General features: G+C 43.0%; 1 protein-coding gene across 6 annotated transcripts in view; it reads right to left on the reverse strand.

Annotated features, from left to right (window-relative positions):
* The window catches only part of SWT1 (SWT1 RNA endoribonuclease homolog), a 23,567-nt gene extending 3,642 nt beyond the window's left edge, over positions 1–19,925 (reverse strand). The window contains exons 1-16 of one of the 6 annotated variants that reach the window (XM_057380553.1): positions 19,832–19,925; positions 18,899–18,973; positions 16,758–16,816; positions 15,336–16,071; positions 14,287–14,358; positions 14,105–14,161; positions 13,372–13,501; positions 13,151–13,252; positions 11,079–11,267; positions 10,591–10,684; positions 9,318–9,454; positions 8,502–8,653; positions 7,146–7,284; positions 6,282–6,427; positions 5,469–5,677; positions 4,441–4,569 (exon numbers count right to left, since the gene is read on the reverse strand). In XM_057380553.1, the coding sequence (XP_057236536.1) occupies positions 4,441–4,569; positions 5,469–5,677; positions 6,282–6,427; positions 7,146–7,284; positions 8,502–8,653; positions 9,318–9,454; positions 10,591–10,684; positions 11,079–11,267; positions 13,151–13,252; positions 13,372–13,501; positions 14,105–14,161; positions 14,287–14,358; positions 15,336–16,071; positions 16,758–16,816; positions 18,899–18,964 (2,417 nt within the window). In that variant the 5' untranslated portion in view covers positions 18,965–18,973; positions 19,832–19,925. Of the gene's footprint in view, positions 1–4,440; positions 4,570–5,468; positions 5,678–6,281; positions 6,428–7,145; positions 7,285–8,501; positions 8,654–9,317; positions 9,455–10,590; positions 10,685–11,078; positions 11,268–13,150; positions 13,253–13,371; positions 13,502–14,104; positions 14,162–14,286; positions 14,359–15,335; positions 16,072–16,757; positions 16,817–18,898; positions 18,974–19,831 lie in introns of those variants that run through there. The other 5 variants (XM_057380548.1, XM_057380551.1, XM_057380552.1 and 2 more) reach the window with 5 other exon arrangements.
* Positions 19,926–19,942: the final 17 nt, after the last annotated feature.

A 19,942-nucleotide genomic window follows, 5' to 3' on the forward strand; every position in this document is an offset into this window, starting at 1 on the left:
TCCCATTCCCATTCCCACTCCCAGTTTCCCCCAGCAGCTCCAGGCAGTTCCAGCCCCCCTTCTCCCAGCAGCAGGAGCTGAGTATCTGAGAGGCCTCTCCCTGACACAATCACTGCCCTCCAGCCCAGTGGCTGCTGCCCCCAGGCTGTAGCAGGGCTGGACACACCGCAAAAGGTCAGGGCTTGTGAATAACCTCACCCCAAGGCTGTCCCAAAACGCTGGGGCAGAATCTGTCCATCCCTGTTTGTCCCTCACTCAGGGACAGGTGACCCCACTGCCACAGGGGAAGCCTGGCTGGGGGAGCTCTCCAGAGGAAGGATGGAGRGAACAAACTCAGTGGGWGTACCTGCAARACCTCAGGAGGATGAATAAACCCAYGGGGCCTCCAGTTCTTTGGGAAAAAAACCCAAAATAAAATGTGWCAATAACCATCAATTTAACAATAATGTTAAATGCTGTGGATTATTTTCTGGGTTTTGCTTGGATGATGCCAATTGTTTCTGGGTCTGCACTGTGGGAGATTGGCTGAGATTGGACTCCAAGTTTTACAGCAGCTCCAAATTAAAGAGATTTGCTGTTCTGAGGGAAGAGCCCTCACTGCATATGGAGCTCYGGGAAGCTGCTGAGCCCCCCACCCCCAATTGCCAGCAGGTCAGCACTCACACACAGCAGATAAACAGGGGCTGCAGTATCCGCTGCTGGCTGGGGGTACACTCTGCTGTACAACACTGCCACATTTCTGCCTGCAGAGCAAGGATTTCACACCACCATTGCCTCTCTCTGCTTTCAATCACTTCATGTTCTTCTTATCTCTTGGGGCCACCATCCTGTGCTATGGAAAAGGGACACTCAAGGGAAGGTGTTGTAGCCTGGGAAATCTGGACCTGTCTCCAGGAGCATTGACTCTGCCTCTATTCCTTCATTAAATCAAGTTGCCCTTGTTTTCATRGAAGTTCTTCAGTGATGAAAAGTCTGCCTCAACTCCAGAACTGTGTCCAAAGAACCTCCTCTAAATCRTGAAGCAAAGGCTTTTATATCACACCATTCTAAGCAGCCATGTGAACCTCAGTACTGGGACCACTGCTGCTGCTTCTCTCCCCACACTCCCAAAAGCAGAGGGTGGAAATCCATGGAATTGCTCTGCCTTTCCATCAGCARAACCAAACCACAACATCCCACATGMTGAACTTCAGTCTAAGAACTCCAGTATGGCTTTACAGAGCTTTCTGGAAACACTGAGCACGTGAGGTGGARAAGAAATGTCCTGGGAAGACCCAAGGAGTGACTCTGGATATTTGCTATYATTTGAGGGTTAAATGCTGTCCTGAGGCATGAGGGGCAAAGGAGACAGACCCCAACGGGAACCAGAGTGTTCCCCACGGCTCAGGAAAAATTCCTCCTCCAGTGAGAGTACAATGATCAGTTCTGACACATTAACATTCTCCTGCACTGCTGAAATCTAAAGAAATCACACTTTTAATTTGTGTAGCCCTTGCCTAAACCACAGCTTTCCCAACCCATTGGGAGTGTGAAAGAAATTCCATTTTGATAAAATATTAGAAAASCACAATTCAGGCTCCTTATGCAGTGAGTAACAAAGACGTTTACAGGAAACAGTATATTAGTATAAATGTTTAGGAGATCTGTATCTAAGTGTATATGCTGCAAGCTGTGAGTGATTTTAGAACTGGCATATGAACAAAAAAATTMTTTCTTAGCCAACAGATGAAAACAAAAATCCAACTAGAAATAACTGTATCAATTCACCAAAGACTGAATTTTCTTTCTTTTCTACAAACAAGGATTTCTTATCTGAAAGAAACTTGGCAGGAAACATAAAGACAATGTCCAGTTCCCTAGGGGTGCATACAAAACCTTGGAATCACAAGTTCTATTCAGCTGAGGGCAAACGTCAGCTAAACCCCTTTTAATTTTATGTATAATAAAATTATAATTTTATTTTAGAGAGTTAATTAAAGAAACCTTAAATGAGGTGCCCCAATTAACTGGTTCCCAAACACAAACAAACAGTTCCAGTGAGAACACTCAGAAATCCTCAATCCTAAATTCTTTAAAAACATGTCACCGTTTCACAATTTTACGGGATGCTTAAATTTCAGAGCTTTGATACCCTTTGCTCATTTCCAGTAGSAATGGTATAAAAGATAGAACATGCTAACCACACTGATTATTCTTAATKGCAGAGCTGAAGGCTGGAACGCAATGCTGGCATGCAGAATTCTGCAATATGAACACTACTCTGCTACCAAAGCTGCCACAGGAAGAAGGCAAGATAAAATGAGAAACCTGCACAGTGTGACAAAAGTCACCAGAATAGGGTAAGGTGCCAAAAGCTTTGTTTTTTTTCCTGTTTCATATCTTTATTTGTCATTAACATGTTCTGGCCATCAGGCCTGGATAGCTGGGGCAGTATTGGGGTGGTATTTTTTTTATGATTAAAAGCATCATTACATCTCAAAAAGCATCATCACATCTCAGAAAGCATCATCATGCTTTTCTAATTGTTTTCAACAATCTGAAAATCTAAACTTTTAATGCAGTTGCACTTTCACTATAATTTACTGGTAAAACTTACAGACTTTCCCAAGATATTTTCTCTTTTCTTTGCTCTGGACAGCAAGGTCCAAAGGTAACACAGAACCAGTTGTATTTTATCACTAAAAGCTGTGTTACCTCCAAATAGTCAAGAGAGAACTTCCTCACTGTTTTTTTCCCCAGTATAAAACTTTTTACCAGATTGCTTCCTTTCCTGCAATCATGCCATTAGATTAAGTCACTGAAAGGTATTTTTTCAAAAATCAAGAAAAAGAAATATACTGCAAGGTCATTTTTAGAGCAACCTGAAAGTGAGGTGTCCCTGCCCCGGGCAGGGGTGGAACCAGAAGAGCTCTAAGGTCCCTTCCCACCCCAACCATTCTGATTTTATAAAAGTTTCTGGATTTTTGCTTWAATACTCTGTAACATTCATAAAACTACATTGAGACATCAACCAGGCTCCTGACTCTTCGGAAAAGCTCCTGAAAAGTCTCAAACTCGCTTAAACCCCTCCACTCAAGGCCAAAGCAGGGAATRCTTGGTGCAGATTTTCCCCATTTCCTGCTCCACAGTCCCACCTACTGCAACSTGCACATCAGAGCAGGCATTTCCAAAAGGCCCACGAAAACCACCCCATTCCAACAACCAGCCTGTTTCAAGATTTTGTACTTTTGCAGAGCTCTCCCATACAAAGAAATACAGGAGCTTTCACTTAAAATACAGCAATTTTGAATGAACAACAGAAAAATCCTGAATATTCCACATTCCCATTAAATCTCATCCAGCACATCCATAAACTGATACCCGAGGATCTGTTGCAGTAACTTTAGGATTGGAATGAAGACAGCAAAGTTTAGCACTAACCTGTTTGATTAGAACAATTTCCTTAGAGGGAAAATCCCACCATCAACCAACTGAATCCATTAGCACTCAGCTGCCCTAGCTCATATTTCTACCCGTATTTTTCTGCTTCTGCTTCCTTAACATTTGACAGAAAAACTGCAGTTCTTTGAATGGGTCTCTATTTCAGACTGCCATGAAAAAAGGACTATGTCAAGACTACACAGAAGAGTTCTTATTCTTCCTGAAATTTCCAAATTTTTGTGCTTTTTAAAAAAGGGAGGAGGGATAGGCAGGGAGGGCAGGCATAGATGGGATACTGGGAAGGAATTGTTCCCTGTGAGGGTGGGGAGGCCCTGGCACAGGGTGCCCAGAGAAGCTGTGGCTGCCCCTGGATCCCTGGCAGTGTCCAAGGCCAGGCTGGATGAGGTTTGGAGCAGTAGAAGGTGTCCCTGTTCATGGCAGGGGTGGGACTGGATGGGCGTTGATGCCCCTTCCATCCCAAACCATTCAGGGATTTTGTGATTCCATGAACACAGAGGGAGTATTACCCTTCCTAACAGCTGACAGCCATTGCTGTGGCTGTGACACAGCTTTTGACTCACAAACAATACTTCAGGATTGGGAACAGCAAATTCCCAAAACTTTATATCCTTCACTCTACTGGAACTTTGCCATCTGAGTGGGCCTCACATTTGAGACACAAATGCCCTGAATTATTCAAAATTCTTGCTAGCAGGACTAAAGTATTAATCATTATMATTAATCATTAATAATGAGCACCTGAGCAGAGGTGACTTGCTGGTCAAACACTRGAAAACAAATCCCAGACGTAAAAGAGCCAACTCCCTACAAGAGATCTCCGTGTCTGCAGCAGTTCCATGATGTTTTGCTCCCGATAATGGTCCAAGGTAGCTCTGACACCAGAATTTTAACTGAAAGCCATGTCACAAAGCATACAGAATAAAGAGCGGGTTGAGGGTGGAATCTGAAAAAATCTGTGTGACCTGAGGTGCCCATGCTGTGCCCAGCTGCAGTACTCACCTGCCAATGCCCTCCCGGATGTCCTTCACTGCTGCCAGCAGCTTCTGCAGCCCCAAAAAAGCCTCCTCAAACGAGGCCTTGGCAGCCATGCTCACTGCACTGGGCTCCAGCTTCTGGAACAGTTCAATGCTGAGATTCAAAAGAGAGACACAGAAAAGCAGTTTATAAAAAAMCTCCAAATTCAGAGAAACCCAGTGTCTGCTGTGTGCTGGGATTTTGGCTATTAAAACAAAAAGGTCAAATAGAGACCTATACTAAACCCACTCTATCTGAAACAGTCTCAGAATAATGGCAGTGCAGAAATGGCACTGCTGGAGTTATTTATCAGACCACCAGGAATGGAGTTCCTTTGTGCCTGGCTGGCTCAGAGCCCCTCCTTGCAAAAGATTCCAGACTAATACAAAAAAACAGAGAACACAGTACCTATTCAGATTATAGCAAAAGATATGGCATCCCAGTGAGTTTCCATCAGACTTTTCAAAAATAACAATATAAAAGCAATAGTAAAACATCTAGATGGAAGARAGGTTAATTTCCTGCAATTCTGAGTTTACGTGAGAAAGGAAATTCATCACTAGATTCTGCATTTTATGAAGTGAAGGATTTTGCTAAGCAACAAAATGTTTTATATTTCAAACTGATTTTCAAGGTTTAAAATGGGATATAGAATTTTGCATAAGCTAGTAGACCTCCACTCGGTTTGGCAAGAAAATAACCACAAGAAAATYGAGATCTTAGATGCTATTTTATGGATAAATACAAGATATTTCATGGATGTCTCACACTTGTGGGATTTTCCAACACCATTTTCCAGGGCAACTTATTTCAACTACTGCCCAAAAAAAGAGCAGAAGACTGACACAACAATTTGCATGCTCCCAACTTTTGTGTGACAGGCTGTGTGAATTTTTTGGGGGCGGGGTCAGTTTAGATTAATTAGGGAGAAAAAAGCATAATTTCTAAAGTGTGCTTCTTTGAAAGTTATCTGAGGTTATGTGTTAGTTCTGAGCCCCGTTAGCAAGCTGTACCTGTACAAGTTCATGGTGTTCCAAACACCTTCCAGGACTGCCCAGATTTCCTGGTGCCTGTTTTCCTGAGCCACATGGAAGCTGGGCTGGAGCTCTTTCTCCTCAGTGCTTTGCAGACTGGGCGTCGTGGCTTCCATTGTTTCACACACWGCATTTTCTGAAAGAACCATGATGTCTTCTGATAAATCCTGCTCACTGTCTGCCCTCACCTTATAAAACAGTTCAGCAAACAAATAATCAATGTATTGGATTCCTAACTTCAGAAAACCAGAATTTACACACTTCTACAGGTTYTTTAAAGAAAGGCTGAACTCTTTGCGTCACCTTGGTGACAGTCTCTGCATCCAAAGCCTCTCTCAGTGGGTTGGGAGGAACCCTAAAGCCCATCCAGTGCCATCCCTGCCATAGGAAGTGTCCAAGGCCAGGRTGGACAGGGCTTGGAGCACCCTGGGACAGTGGAAGGTGTCCCCACCCATGGCAGGGGTGGAATGAGATGGCAGAAGGAGAAACACCAAGTTTAATCCCTGAGGCCCATCAGCTACAAGTGCAATAGAAAACCAGAACAAAATGATGGTTTTCAGTCACCCTTCCAATACTAACACATTTATATTAGGAAAAAAATGTATCAGCAGATATTCACTGCATGAAAATAAAAGTTAAAGTCAGTGTCTATTCATTTAGAAAACACTCCAGCAACATTTCCTGGAGTAATCAGAGGAAATGATGGGAACAATTAAGAACTCTAAGGTAGGTTTGGAAGGTGGAACAGCTGGMGGATGGGGTCAGGTTGACAAACACCAAAGCTGCCCTTACCTCCCCGAGGGTCTCCCACAGCTTTGTCACTTCAGCATAAGCCCGGGGCAGGACACCATCGTAGTCTGACCTGGTGCTGAAAGCRTGGAGCAATGTTTGGGATTCCTGGAGCAGCACACGCACTGTTGAGGAGTCAAATGGTTTATCTGATGTTTAGACATTCATGTGAGAGGGAGAAAAAAAAAAMCATTAAGAGTTARCAGTCTTGGCAGGCAAATTTCATWCTCAAATACCTGGATTAAGTGARGCACATGAAAAAACTTGGGAAAGGGTTCAGAAGCATCAGCTAAAACAATCTCAGAGAAACACAAACGAGATTACTTTCTCTTAATCAAGTCTCCCAAATTTATTTTCAGGTGGATCATGGCATATCTAGAATAATTCTGCAGAACAGCAATATCCCAGAAGAGGCAGAACCATGGAATTACAGGATCTCCTGAGTGGGAAGGGACCTACAGGGATCATAAAGTCCAACCTSTGGCCCTGTCCTGGTCCAATCCCACCCTGTGCACCCCTGGGSCAATGCCCAGCACCCTCTGCAAGGGTTTAACAGCTCTATCTGTCAAAATCAAATGCTCAAAGTCATCCTCAACCAAATGGAAGGTTTGTGGCATCTCTTTTTTGGTTGGCTTTTTTTGAAAACCAACCTCCCTGCCCTCATCTGCCACATTAAATATCCTTTGCTCCTCCGTAATTTATTTGGCAAATGCAGATCATTTGGTCACACATAACATGGGTGCAAATGATGATTTGCTTTTGAAAAAGAATTCAGAGCTTTGGTAACAATTAATACACACAATTCTATAACTCAAACCAGAACAGGGTTTTTACAAGTTTACAATTAATATCCTCAGGGATTTTTACCTGCACAGAGGTGTTTAGACAGACACTCAATGGTTRAAAGTAAACTCCTTGGCACCACGTAACCAAAAACAGCCATCCAGTGCTTTTTATAACACTTCAGCAGGTTTGCTAAGGTCCATGGTGGCTTCAGATATAGGACCTGGAAGAGAGGATGTCATCAATTCAAAGGCTGGTTTTCATTTAGACACATTCCTCTCTATTCCACAACTGCTCTGTCCCCCAATAAAGTGATGATTTGTGGTTGCTGAAGGAGAATCCCAGTGATTCCTCAGAAATAAGATATTCAGAGCTAACCAAGTTATCAAATAAAGATTTGATTCAGCAGAAGCAGGGATTAAACAGTGATGTTCATGCACAATTAATGCACAATTAATCAGTCTCACGATTTTTGGGGCCCCATTCCTCAAAAAAATCCCAAATGCTCTTTGAGTTACTCCAAAACTGATCTAATAAGTTACTTGTGCACAAAAGTAACAAGAACAAGAAGAACAACAGTGAAAATGCCTTTGATTTTCCAGTACTGTTTACAAAGTAAAAATAAACACTATTTATACATAAAGTAAAATATGTATTGCAAAAAACCTGAAATTCATTACTATCAAGTGAAACCAAGTGTTGGAAGAGACATTAGCAGACATTAACTAAGTGAATCAAGAAGTGACTACAAGCTTAGCAGCTAATCAGGGCAGCTTGTGAAACAACAGTCACCCCATGATTTTTATCTGCAATAGATTTAAACCCTTAACAATCCCCCACCAGTGATAAAATGGAATCAAAAGCAAAACATGGACCATTTGAAGTGCCTCATACATGAGTATTTCTCTTCTGCAAGCAATACTTYTGCAAGAGTGTTTGGAGGTTCTCATTCATACCCTCACCATTCTGTATCTGCACTGGAATCCATTCATCTGTCAACAATTTTATCGACATCTGCTCTGGTGGGGAAGAAATGCYTGCAACAAGTGCCTCAGTATCACACAGAATATGATGGAATCATTTCTGGCAGGATGTATTTACAGTGCAGGGATTTAACCTGCCTAAGACATCTGAAATAGAATTTTAATGCCACCAACAAAAAGAACTCCAAAAATTCACACTGAGAAACCAGCACCCTCTTAGTGTGTCATTAAAGTGCAATTAAAATACTGCACGTTGCACATCAGTGGTCAGGAYAATCTTGCTATAAAATGAAGCACTTGAAGTGAACACTGAGCTGTGCCTGTCAGTGAACGGTTTCTATCAGGGACCTGGATGACCTGGGCTAGGCCTGATACAGGTATTAACAGTAATAAAATATTAAGGACATTTAAACCTCTCAATAATCAAAACATCAATCAAGATGATGTAAGAAACCACCTCCATCCACAGGTTTCCAAAAGCAAGTTTCATTTCCGTCTCCAAAATACAAGACAAAGCTTCTCCCAAGTTCTTCTCAAGGTCTGGAAGCAYGTTTGGGAATTGGGCAGTAAAGCCAGCATCGCCTCTTGCTGCTTTCCCAAATTCTGTACCTGCCAAACCAATGACATCAAAGGGATTTATTGCAACTGGGTTTATATCTAATTGATGCTGATGGTGCATGAAGAACTTGTCTCCATAAATAAATACAGACTGCACCTTATGTTTAGTTTATAAAGCAGATGAGCTGCACCTCATTAGGTTTCAAGYATTTCTAGTTATGCCCACTTGTACTGTGGGTGTTTTTAATTAAGAGCTACTAACCAAGAAGCCTAATTTTCCCATAGTATTACTCAGTGATCCTACTTCACATTTCTTTTTGCCTTAAATAGCTTAGATCAYATACAGCCAGCAGCGTTATCAGTGAGTACAAAGTGATCACTGCTGAGGTCTGCAGGCTGTACCTTCATCTTTGGAAAAATGAAAAAACCTCTTTCAATCCTAAAAGTTCAGGACACCTTTTAAACACAGGAAATTCACACTGTATTTTTTCCTACAAACCAAAAATCATCGTATCTGAATTTCCTACAACTCTGAGACAGACGGTTCAATTTGAAAGTCTCAACTTTCAGAAAACCTTTGAARAAACCTTCCCTGAACAGAAATCATTGCTAAGGATTCAAAGCACAGGAAAACTGAAGGTATGGTAGGAATTGTTCTCCCTCTGCCCCACTGGTTTTTACAAMACTCCAAAAGCAGCACACCCCACTGACTCACCCTGCTTTGGCTGCTGCAGCTCCTCACAGTTCTGGGGCCTGTGTGCACTCACATTCTGCAGAGCAGACACCAGATCAGCTTTGCAGAATGCCTTCACCTCACTCACAATGGCTTTATTACATAAATTTTTATCATCCCTAGAAGAAAAATTAACTGTTGACATAAAAGGAATAAAAGCAACACTGAAAAAACTTTATTTGGACAAATTATTTTGTAAACTTCATTATATACACAAAGATTCTTTCTCAAGCAATTGGAAGCAGTTTCAAAAATTAAAGCAGAAAAGAGAAAAAATGAGAAATATACTGAAAAGTGTTTCAGGGKCTAGGTTTGCTTCAAGAAAACAGCAGCTGTAAATGCTACAGCAGCAAGACCTAGTTACCACAATTTCAGAAAGCAAACCAGGCAATCATTCTAAGACAGTGATCTCTTATTTGATGGTTATAGTTAACTCTCCTAACTGAGACCCTTTTTTACTGTTTTACTGGCCAAATCATTATCCCAGATGCCACCCTGAGGTTCTGCTCCAGCAGAACTAGTACAAAAATGCAGCACAGTTGCATCCCAGTGCTTTCTCAAAAATTCCCATTGCTTATGTTGGTGGAGGATAAAGGGATTTTTGGATGAAAAGCTCAAGTGACCTCCTGTTCTTTCCTCAGAGAAACCTAATACTCTACAAATGCTGTGACTGCAATGAAATTGTCAGCTGTCAGCTGAACAACCCAAAGRTGCCCAGAGTTTTAACCCCTATAACGACACAGGAACTGGTTCTAGCCAAGAGCAGAGCAAGCAGAGCCAAGGAGARTCAGCCCTTCAAACTGGCTTCTCAAATTCACAATCAATACTCAGAGGTAAGCTGTTATCCTCACAAACAGGAACAGCAGCAAATCCATCCCCAGCTTCCTTCTTCCTAAGATGAGCCCCTTGTTTGCTTCTTCTCTCCTGGCTGTAAATGGGAATAATGTCTCTAATGTCTCTAACTGGATCTCAATCATTAATTCATGGGTTTTTTCTGTTTTTAACTTCAGTAATATGAGAAACCAGAATGAAATCTGAGAAAACTATGCTTTAACAAGTTCTTATACTGAATATTGAGTGAACATAATTCTCCCTCAGGCCTCAAGCACACAAAGATGATTCCATCTCCAGTTTTTGTGGTTTATTATATCCTTCTACTCCGTCCTCCAAGAGCTTCCTCCAGAAACTGCTCTTCCTTTGAGGCCCTGATTTGAAAGCAGTGTGGCAGGAGAGCTMAAGGAACCCAGCAACTCACGTGCAGAGGACCACAAGTGCTTGTGGGAAGAGGTTCTGGTACTGGAGGCAGCACTGCAGGACGCGGTCGTCGTTGTTCTCGTCGCTCAGCCCATCTGCAAAGGCAGGGCAGGCACAGTGAGGGGGTGGGCACAGCTCCTTGAGTCCCACAAACACCTCCCTGAGCCCCACAAAGACCTCCCTGAGCCCCACAAACACCTCAGTGCATTGGTGGTGCTGTTTGTACATTCAATACTCCCTGCACAAGGACAGGAGTGTAAGGCGAAAGAAAGAAACAGCTGATAAAACAATAGCGCACAAAGCACTACCATTAATATGGCATTTGCACACCACAGCCTTGGACACACTCTGCAGGCTGCTGTAAGAAATTAGCTCATCTTAATTAGCAAGTGTACAATGAAGACTCCATTAAACTCAGAACTCTAAGGTTGCCACCAGCTGAAGTGCAAGGATGAAGTACCCAGCACAAATGGATTGCACATGTATTACACATTTTTTGAGAAGCCAGCTGCATGGATTGCCCCCAGAGTTTGGAATCCTGGCTCTTCAGACACTTGTAAATGAACTGGACCGCAGGGATAGCTTTGTCCCGGACATGCTGCAACATTTTCCCCTTCTTCAAATTGTCCAGCTCTTGTAGGACGACCCAGGGAATTATTAATGCAAGTCTATCAACTCCTGGAAGAAAAAAACAAACAAATCACAACCAATAAACAAAGGTATTCCCAGGAGCCACATTAATCCATGCATCACATTTATGCAAGTTCACACTCACCTATTTTCATATTCCTTGCTCAAGAAAAAGCATTTGAAAAAGAGCTGGAAAATGCTGAGTTCTCTGTCTAATCTAACCTCAATGTGGCACTACGCTGATTAAATGGAAAAGTGACAATACTAGGCAAACAAAAGGGAAACACCATTTTCATCAGCAGAGTACTTTGAACAACAGTGTGTGGTGATGCCTGAAACAGGGCTACCTGAAACAGAGGCCAGACAAAGTTAGGAGAATAAAAAGCAGACAGATTTAATGAAAGCCTACAGATGCATTGAGGGCAGACAAAGCCTCCTCCTGAGGCTACACCCAAAATGGACACTGAGATATTGTTTTTTTGTTTATTTAAGTTCTGTCTTATTAACATACTGGGCCCCAATTCTCCAATGACACCCTCAGGTGATGAYGSCAAYCACCCCAAGTTTGCTCCCCCCAATTCACTGTTGCTTACAGATTTTGGGGCSCTGAGGCAGTGAGGTGTCTTTGGGTTTGAGGCCTAGAGAGGAATTGTTTTGTCTAAAATGGGAGAGCAGGAGCTCAGCACTGTGCACTAGAGAATTACAAGAATACAGACACATGAAAAATATAGAAGCCAAAAATCCTAAAGTATCAGTGCCAATGTTAKGAAACACATTAACAGCAATTATCTTGGCACACACTCGCTGTAAAATATTCCAGCAGCTGGAATACCAGGCTGCACCCACCTGAGTGACCACAGCAGTCACTGAGGCAAAATAAGCAGCAAAAACAAGCAGCAAGGCCTCATGWTCATTGCCAGCCAGCACTCCTGTGACCAGGAATTGTTGATACTGGACCACGGTTTTATTTGTAGGTAACTCTGGGCTGAATTTTAAAGTTATTTATATGAAGTACAGGGTAAATCAGAAGTCTAATGACTATTCTCTTGGTCCAACCATGCCAAGTACTTCAATTGTTTTCTTTCTCATTCACATTGTGAGAACACAATTTTGAAAAAATGCATCAATGACCATCTGCTTTGCAATAAACAGGAATCAGCWGCCTTCTCAACAGGCTAGTGCAGGACCAGAAACTGGGAGTTGCAGTGTTCCAAAAGGGCACCCCAGTGTATGTGAAACAAAAGCCTCCCTAAATTGGGAGGAGAAATACAGTCTGCCCCACTGCTGAAAATCACTCAGGCCCTTAGGAAAGGTATTTTCCARGTGGCTGGAATAAAAGTATTCATTAGCTGAAGCTTCACAGCCTGAGTGACACRCACAATCCCAGTACAGCACACAGTAAATAACCAACAGCTTCCCAGCACGTGAGAGCCAGGTATCAAAACCAGGGTCTGCATTCTGAACTCCTGAGAAATTGCTCAGTTCTGCCACCTTTACCAAGACAGAAATAAAGCACTGACTGACTCCTCAACACATTGCAAATCATTTTTCTAGAAAAAGAAATGTTAAAAGGAGACTAGAAAACAGAGTTATCATCACTACTGGGTTACATGCTTAAATTATGTTCTTATAAAGGGTTAAGACTTATTTACCCCTARGAATTCAAGCATATTCCTGGGAATATCTGCCATGATTCTCTGCAGGTGCATGGACTATAAGTACAGTGGGTTCTGTTTCCACAGCTGAAGCTTCCCTAGGATGYAGCTTGTTTGAGTTCACAGAACCAGGCTCTCAAGTCTAAGCCTCCTGCCCCTGCATGAAACCCGCTGCCTTTTTAAGGAGCCCGGGCTTGGTTTCCTTCAGGCAAGCTGAAGTTCTTACAGCACCTGTTTTTCTTACAATGTCTCRTTCATCAGAACATATTTACATACCTGGTATATCCTCGGATTTCAGGGACCTCACAAACTCGAGGTGACTAATCATTATATTTGTGTCAATCACCACTAGGATGTTCAGACCAGAACTAAAAGCCCCTGGGGRAAAAGAGAGCAAACAGCAGTGAAAAATCAGTTGTGTGCTCCTTATTGAGACCATCAATAATTGYAATTACTGTTTGCAAGCAGAGAGCAAAGCAGATCCAATCATGGCATACCAGCAGAAACATTTAAATCCTGCTCTGGAAGGTCTATCTCCATGCTGGTAAGTTCTCCACAGGTCTGTACTACAGACAGGGCCATCCTCTTCTCCACACGAGCAACGTGCAAGTCTTCAACTATCTGCATCTACAGGGAGAAAATGGGTATGTGTGCAATCCACTGCAAGGAATCACTTCATAATTCTTCACAAAAAAGGTACTTTTGCATTAATGCTGTTAAAACTGCCTCAAAATAATGTCTGAAAAATTTTAAGTCAGTAGAGGATATGTAAAGCCATGAGAACTTCTGCATATGCTCCACTAAAGACATTCCAAATATGGCCTAGAAAGATTTATGACCTTTCTACCTGCTATTCAAAAACTTTGATACCTTTTTTTTTGCTACACAAACTGCAAGTTTGCTAATAGGCACTTCTTAAAAAAAAATGTCTCTTTTCCAACTAAAACGTTAGAGGATGGAAAATGAAACAGCGGCAGCATGTGAGCAACTGTGAAGGCCCCTGTGCTGCACATGGTAACAGAAAGACAGTTTATCTCAGAAAGTCCCTCATTAGCAGCACTTTATCAAGTTTGCTCACTTTTTTTAATAAATGCTCCACATTTTAGGAGTGCAGATCATGAGCCAACAATGCCAAATACTAGGAAAGGTCATGGAATTGTCCAGTTACACAACCTCAGTGACCATGGTCTTTAAGACAACTTGGAAATGTTAAATGAAAGCATTACCAACCTCTTGGTCTGTTTCTGTGTTCTGACTGTCTTGAGGGAGAGGAAAGTCTTCAAATCTCTGTAGGGAGAAATAAAAAACCCTTCCAACACCACCAAAAACCAAGGAATACTGCAGAACAAGGGATTCCCCATGCCAGGAGTTTTGGAATACAGCCCTACAGAGCTAACAAGTCTCTCACTCACCTTTGGGACTGGCACAGGCTTTCTGCCCTCACCTYCCTGGCAGGAGTCAGACATGCATGGGGCCTCAACATTCTAGAAACAAGCAGGAACAGAAGTACAACATATATTTTAGAGTGCTTTTTAGAGAATACTGGGTATTCCCAAATGAACAGGGAGCATAAACCACAGTTATTAGCACCTACAGTATCATTTCAGTAGGGCTTAGATGCACAGCTTTCCTTTCGATAAATAACAGGGCATTACACAGCAAATTCCATGTGAACATCAACCCCCWACTTTTTTACATTGAAGGTGCTTGAACAAGCTGCCCAGGGAGRTTGTGGAGTCTCCATCCTTTGTCCTGGGCAACCTGCTCTGGCTGACCCTGGATGATCTCCACAGGTACCTTCCAACCTCAATGAATCCCTGGCTTTGCACCTAATAACTCTCTCTGCACACACACAAAATGCTCACAGCACCATAATACCAACTGGAATCCCCAAAGACACTGGGCATTTACACAGGAACAACAGCAAAAAAAAAAACCCCCACACTCAAGATCCAGCTTGTGTTTGGCCTTGCCCCTCACCCTGAGCTCAGAAATGAACCCATCATACACAAAAGGGAAGTTCTGCAGCACACATACCAATTTAGTCCCAGATCCACAACAAGYTCTCCTGGCATCACTCTGCCAGCAATGCTCTGTCTGGCTGCAAGTTTTCATTGCTTCAGTTTATTCGTTCAACAAATGAAATAATCATGTCAGCTCAAAACAAAAAATCAGCTGATTTGTATTGAAACTGAAGTATTCCACACCCCAGCAGCAAAGCAAAGTTGTGGAAGGGCCTGTGCAGACACAGTCCCAACTTACAAGACCTTTACTCTTCTGGTCTGTTTAACATTCAGCTGAGGAACGTGGTAACRAGGTTTACACTGGGATCAGAAAAACCCACCTAGTTAGCTATGAAACCGGCTGGGTTCTGTAAGACAGTCTGCTCACATAAATCYGTCTGCCATGGAAAAACCTGCCTGAAACATCGACGTAATACAAAGAACTGGGTTCTCATTACCTCCTTAAAACACAGAGGTGTGGCTTCCAAGTCCCCTTGTTTAGTTCCTGAGTGCCCAGGAGCTTTAGGAGACTCAGTGCCATGCTTTTTGTGCTTCCGAGAGTGCCTTCGTGGCTGAGTTTCACATTTGGAGTGTGATGACCTGTGTTTGCTTGYGTGCCTTTTTTTCACAGCAAAGTCCTTGTACTCTTCTTCCTCTTCTTCTTCCCAGAAGATGGATAATGCACTTGGCTCCTTAGTGGCAGGCCTGTCACCGTGCGCAGTCCCTGCMGAGCTGTCAGGTGGCTTTTTGGGAATTCTGAAATCTTCAGCCTGCTTTTTTGAGCCCTCTGACATTTTACGTGGTACCTCGTGCACAGAGGACTTAAACTTTTCTATCATAGCTTGCTCTGCTTTTAGCTTAAGTTTGCGGAGTTCGGCTTTCTCTCTCTTTTTCTTCAGTGCCTTGTCCCTCTGAAGTTCGAAGCTGTACCAGAGCCTTTTTTCCTCTGTTCCATCACAACTTCTTTCCTTGCTGGCACTCACCACATCAGGAGTGCRGGTGGTTTTGCCATGTTTGATTTCCTTGGCTTTAAACTGGATCACTATTTTCTTTTGCTTTTCAGTTTGACTTGAAGAACCATCTGAAATTTTGCCCCTGCTTGGAGATTTTTCCTGGGATCTTCCACCAGCATCGTGGGAAACACCAGAACTTTGGTGTCGTTTCTTCTCTTGCCTGTCCTTCTCTGGTTTGGATCTACAGAAACATCCGGAAGAAAGTGATGTGATTCAGCTCAGTTAATGGAAAAGAGCAACAAAAAGGGCACCTGCATTTCATTTTGGCAGTTAGAGCTAAGTATTTATGAGCACCATGTTCTTAAACGTGAATTTGGAGCAAGAACTGCCCTTTAAAATAGTTTGATACAGCATTTTTTGGATTCACTTTTCTCCACTGTTACAGTCATTTTAGCTTTAGGAAAATGGAGAAAAAGCTTTTTCTGYGTTCACTGTTGGCTTCACAGACACCCTACACAGTCGAGTTTCTTCTTATCACACAGGTAAGTTTTAACAGCACTTCAGGAGGTGTGTGTAAACCGAACAGGTCGGCTTGATCACCCAGTGCCAAAATACACACAGCTTTCAAACTGTTTATCCTGTACTGACTGGAGAACTTGGAAAAGAAACAACAGAGGGGAATATAGTAACATTTTACCAGAAATCTTGAATTATATGAAAAATTAGCAKGAAATCTTTTTGTAAGAGCAGAGAAAATACTCAGTTATTGTATTTACTGTATACTAGGTTCAAAACATCCAAATAAAGACTGGTCAAAACACCGTATTTTATTTGGTGAACAGGTTCAAAAAAAGYCTTCAGCATTAAAGGATTTGTGATTGTTATATTTTTAAGTTTCATTTAATGACAGAGTGAGTGAGAACTTGCCTCTGAAGTTCTATTTCTCCCTTYACAGAGCACTTGTAAGATCTAGTGTCTTCAGAGTTCTGAAAGAAAAAATAATTCAGGGGCTTACAGAGGAAATTTTAGTTAAAAAAAAAGCTTCATAAGACAACCACAAAACTGAGTGGTTTGGCTGCTTAGAGAAACAAACAGTGCCAAGCACGTGCATACAAAGATAAGCGTGCACAGGGGTTTAGCAGTACTTCTTGATTTAATCATGGAGCACTTTAATGCTCCAAAGTGATTCAACAGGGTCCACTGGAACAATGACAGCTGCAGAWCTCAGTGACATTCCTACTGTGATCGATTCACAGGCACTCCAGTAAAACCATGTCTCACAAGGCAGGAAGTTATACCCCTTGGGGTTACACAATTCAGTTTGCCCAGTGCCACAGCAAGGTGTAGAAAGTTACAACAGAGAATGGTAACATATGGATTATTTTGGATAAGGACGCTCCAGACAGAAGGTCCTTTTGGAAATAATTCATTCCTTCAGTACCTGGGGTGTGCTGATTCAGTGATGCCATAAGGTCACTGCTGCMGAGATCCTTCCTACCTAGAGAGCCTTAGCTGGTTTGCTTCCACACCAGAGAGCAATTAATGCAAAAATYAAAGGCTTGCAGAAACCTGGGGAATCCTAAATTAAGGCAATTTGGGAACTTCTGCCTGTGGTTGGGTTTAGAGCTGCAGGACCAATACCAGCAGTGGACCAGAAAAACCAGAATGACAGACAATTCCAAAGGCTCCCCCTGGGGTCACATCCAACCCTGTGCTGTCCCCACCAGTCCAAAGGCAGTGAGGCAGCTCTCCTGGGGTACGTGGAGCTCATGAYACTGCTGGCACAACTTCAGGTGACATCAAACCCATTTCCAGCTGCTCAGTTATTCACTTCTCTCTTCAAGGCCTATTTCCTGACAACCATGAGTTTCCATGACGTTTTTAATATTTCTTTTCAACCCACCTCATCCTTTTCTCAAAAGTTTTCACTTAATTTAGTCATCATAAGCAAATTTCCTTACTGCTCCTCTCCTCCCAGCASTATCAGTTTGGGGTATGAGACACCTCCAACCCACAGTGACATCACACTACAGGGCACTTGCTACTATTATAAGGTTTCCTTATCTTTTTGCTGTTAAAGTTGTATTCTTCAAACTGGCAGAGGCATTAGCAACGGCAGTAAACCACAGTATAAGGTTTGAAGCCAAGTGTTTATTCTTTGTATTACAGAAGCAAAAAAAGGAAACCAATAAAACACTTTAGACTAAGTTAATCTTAAAAGCCAAATTGAGGAATAAGGAATTCAAGAAAATGTAGTTAACAAATATCTGACTTTGAACAACATTTTCTCCATGATCAAAAAGCTACTAACACAAATAATTCAGTTTATAAGGCCATARTATCATGCTCATTAATTAACAATTCCAATAAACTTCTCAGAAGACAGTTAGAAGATTTCTCACTTCACATATTCTTTGCCAAATCCATGGAAAAAAAAAACCCCAGCAAATTTAAGTGAGTATTTACTAAACTACTGATTTATCAACTATGTATTGCACTTCTGACAGTAACTTGCCAGAAGTGGACATAAACAGTAAAAAAGAACAGGAAGCTACACTGAGTGAAAGATGATAACCCCTGTAGCACCTGCATTTTACAAATGATTCAGTGAAAGATGACTCACTAGATACAAGTACGTACAAGATGATGCCAAGAATTTTGGTCATTAGTTTATGTTTCAGTGGCTAGCAGGAAATATTTGAGAGTCACTCAAACAAATGCTGGGATATACAACTTGTGGTTAATCAGAAAATTAAGATATATGATCCAAGATACAGAACAATCTAAGAAAATAGCAGTGGTTGAGTAACAGTTTAAAGCCCAGCTTTCCTCAACTAGAAAGATATACTAAAATTAAAAAAGTCTCTTGTGTGATTCCTCACACTACTCACAGCCTATGGAGAAAAACACAATCAATATCTGACCAACTCAACTCTCCTGCTGCTCTTCATGACCTCATCTTTAAATTGGATTCATCCTTCTACCACAAGGCTGCTAAGCAATTCACATTCTCTTAAATGTAGGGGGCTAAATTAAGATAATAACARTAACARTATTTCTGCTCCTACTTTGTCATCCTGACCATCCAAAGAGTCTTCCTTTCCAGCTAGTTTCTTCAGCTTCTTTTTAGACATCTTCAAATCCTTCAAAGAAAGAGTTGTCATTATTACTTGTGTCAGGTTTTTAGTTCCAGATGAGATAAAAATAGATTTTAAGTGCACAGAGAAAAATAGTTCAATAGTCTTCTTTTGTTTTCTTTTTGCAGAGCCACAGCAAATCTCAACAGGGTTAATTATTCACGTCTAAGGGAACGTCAGAGCAGAAAGGACAACGATTACACCTCCCCAGAGACACCTATTTTGTCCCAGCAAACAAGCAGAGACAAGCATGCTTTAATATTTAATCGCATTACCAAGTTTTAAGATCACAGGACAGCGGATGGGGCTGTCCAGGGAGTTCTGGAGTCCCCATTCCGGGCGGTGTCCAAGGAGCGCCTGGACGTGGCACTCAGGACTCTGGGCTGGGGACAGGGTRGGGATCGGGCACAGACTGGACTCCATGGGCTGGGAGAGCTTTTCCATCCCACCTGAAGCTCTCCAAGGCAGTCCCTGGTGTGTGACTGTGGCCTTCGCTCCCTGYCGAGGATGGGGGATGGCAGTGACAGCCCGCACCAGCCCCGCCACACAGCCCAGCGCAGCCCAGCAGGAAGTTCAAGAGAACTGCGCAAAGCTTCGCTCGGAGCTCCCAGCCAGGCGATTCCCACATCCCAGACCGTGCAGGGACTCCCAGGAGCGGCTCCGCCCTGAGGCGCAGGCAGCACCGGCCTCTGAGGGAGCCTCTCCACGGGCGGTTGAGGGGCGGCAGCCTCCTCCCTCACTGCCTCCGAGGGGAGAGCCCCGRGGCCCGCACGGCGTCCGGGGCGCTGCCGGCACAGCTCCCTTCCCTTCGCCCRTTCCCCTTCCCTTGGTCCCCCCTCAGAGCACCGTGCGCCTCCGCCTCACCCGCTGGGGGCTGCCCCTCGGGACCCCCGGCGCTGTCGGAGCCGGTGGGGGCTCGGGCCGGGCCTGGAGCGGCTCCTCCCCGCCGCGGTGAGCGCCGGGCCGGCCCGGGCG

This window comes from Malurus melanocephalus, unplaced genomic scaffold, assembly GCF_030028575.1.
Source record: "Malurus melanocephalus ecotype Western Australia unplaced genomic scaffold, MMel_1.1 scaffold_459, whole genome shotgun sequence".
NCBI lineage: Eukaryota > Metazoa > Chordata > Aves > Passeriformes > Maluridae > Malurus > Malurus melanocephalus.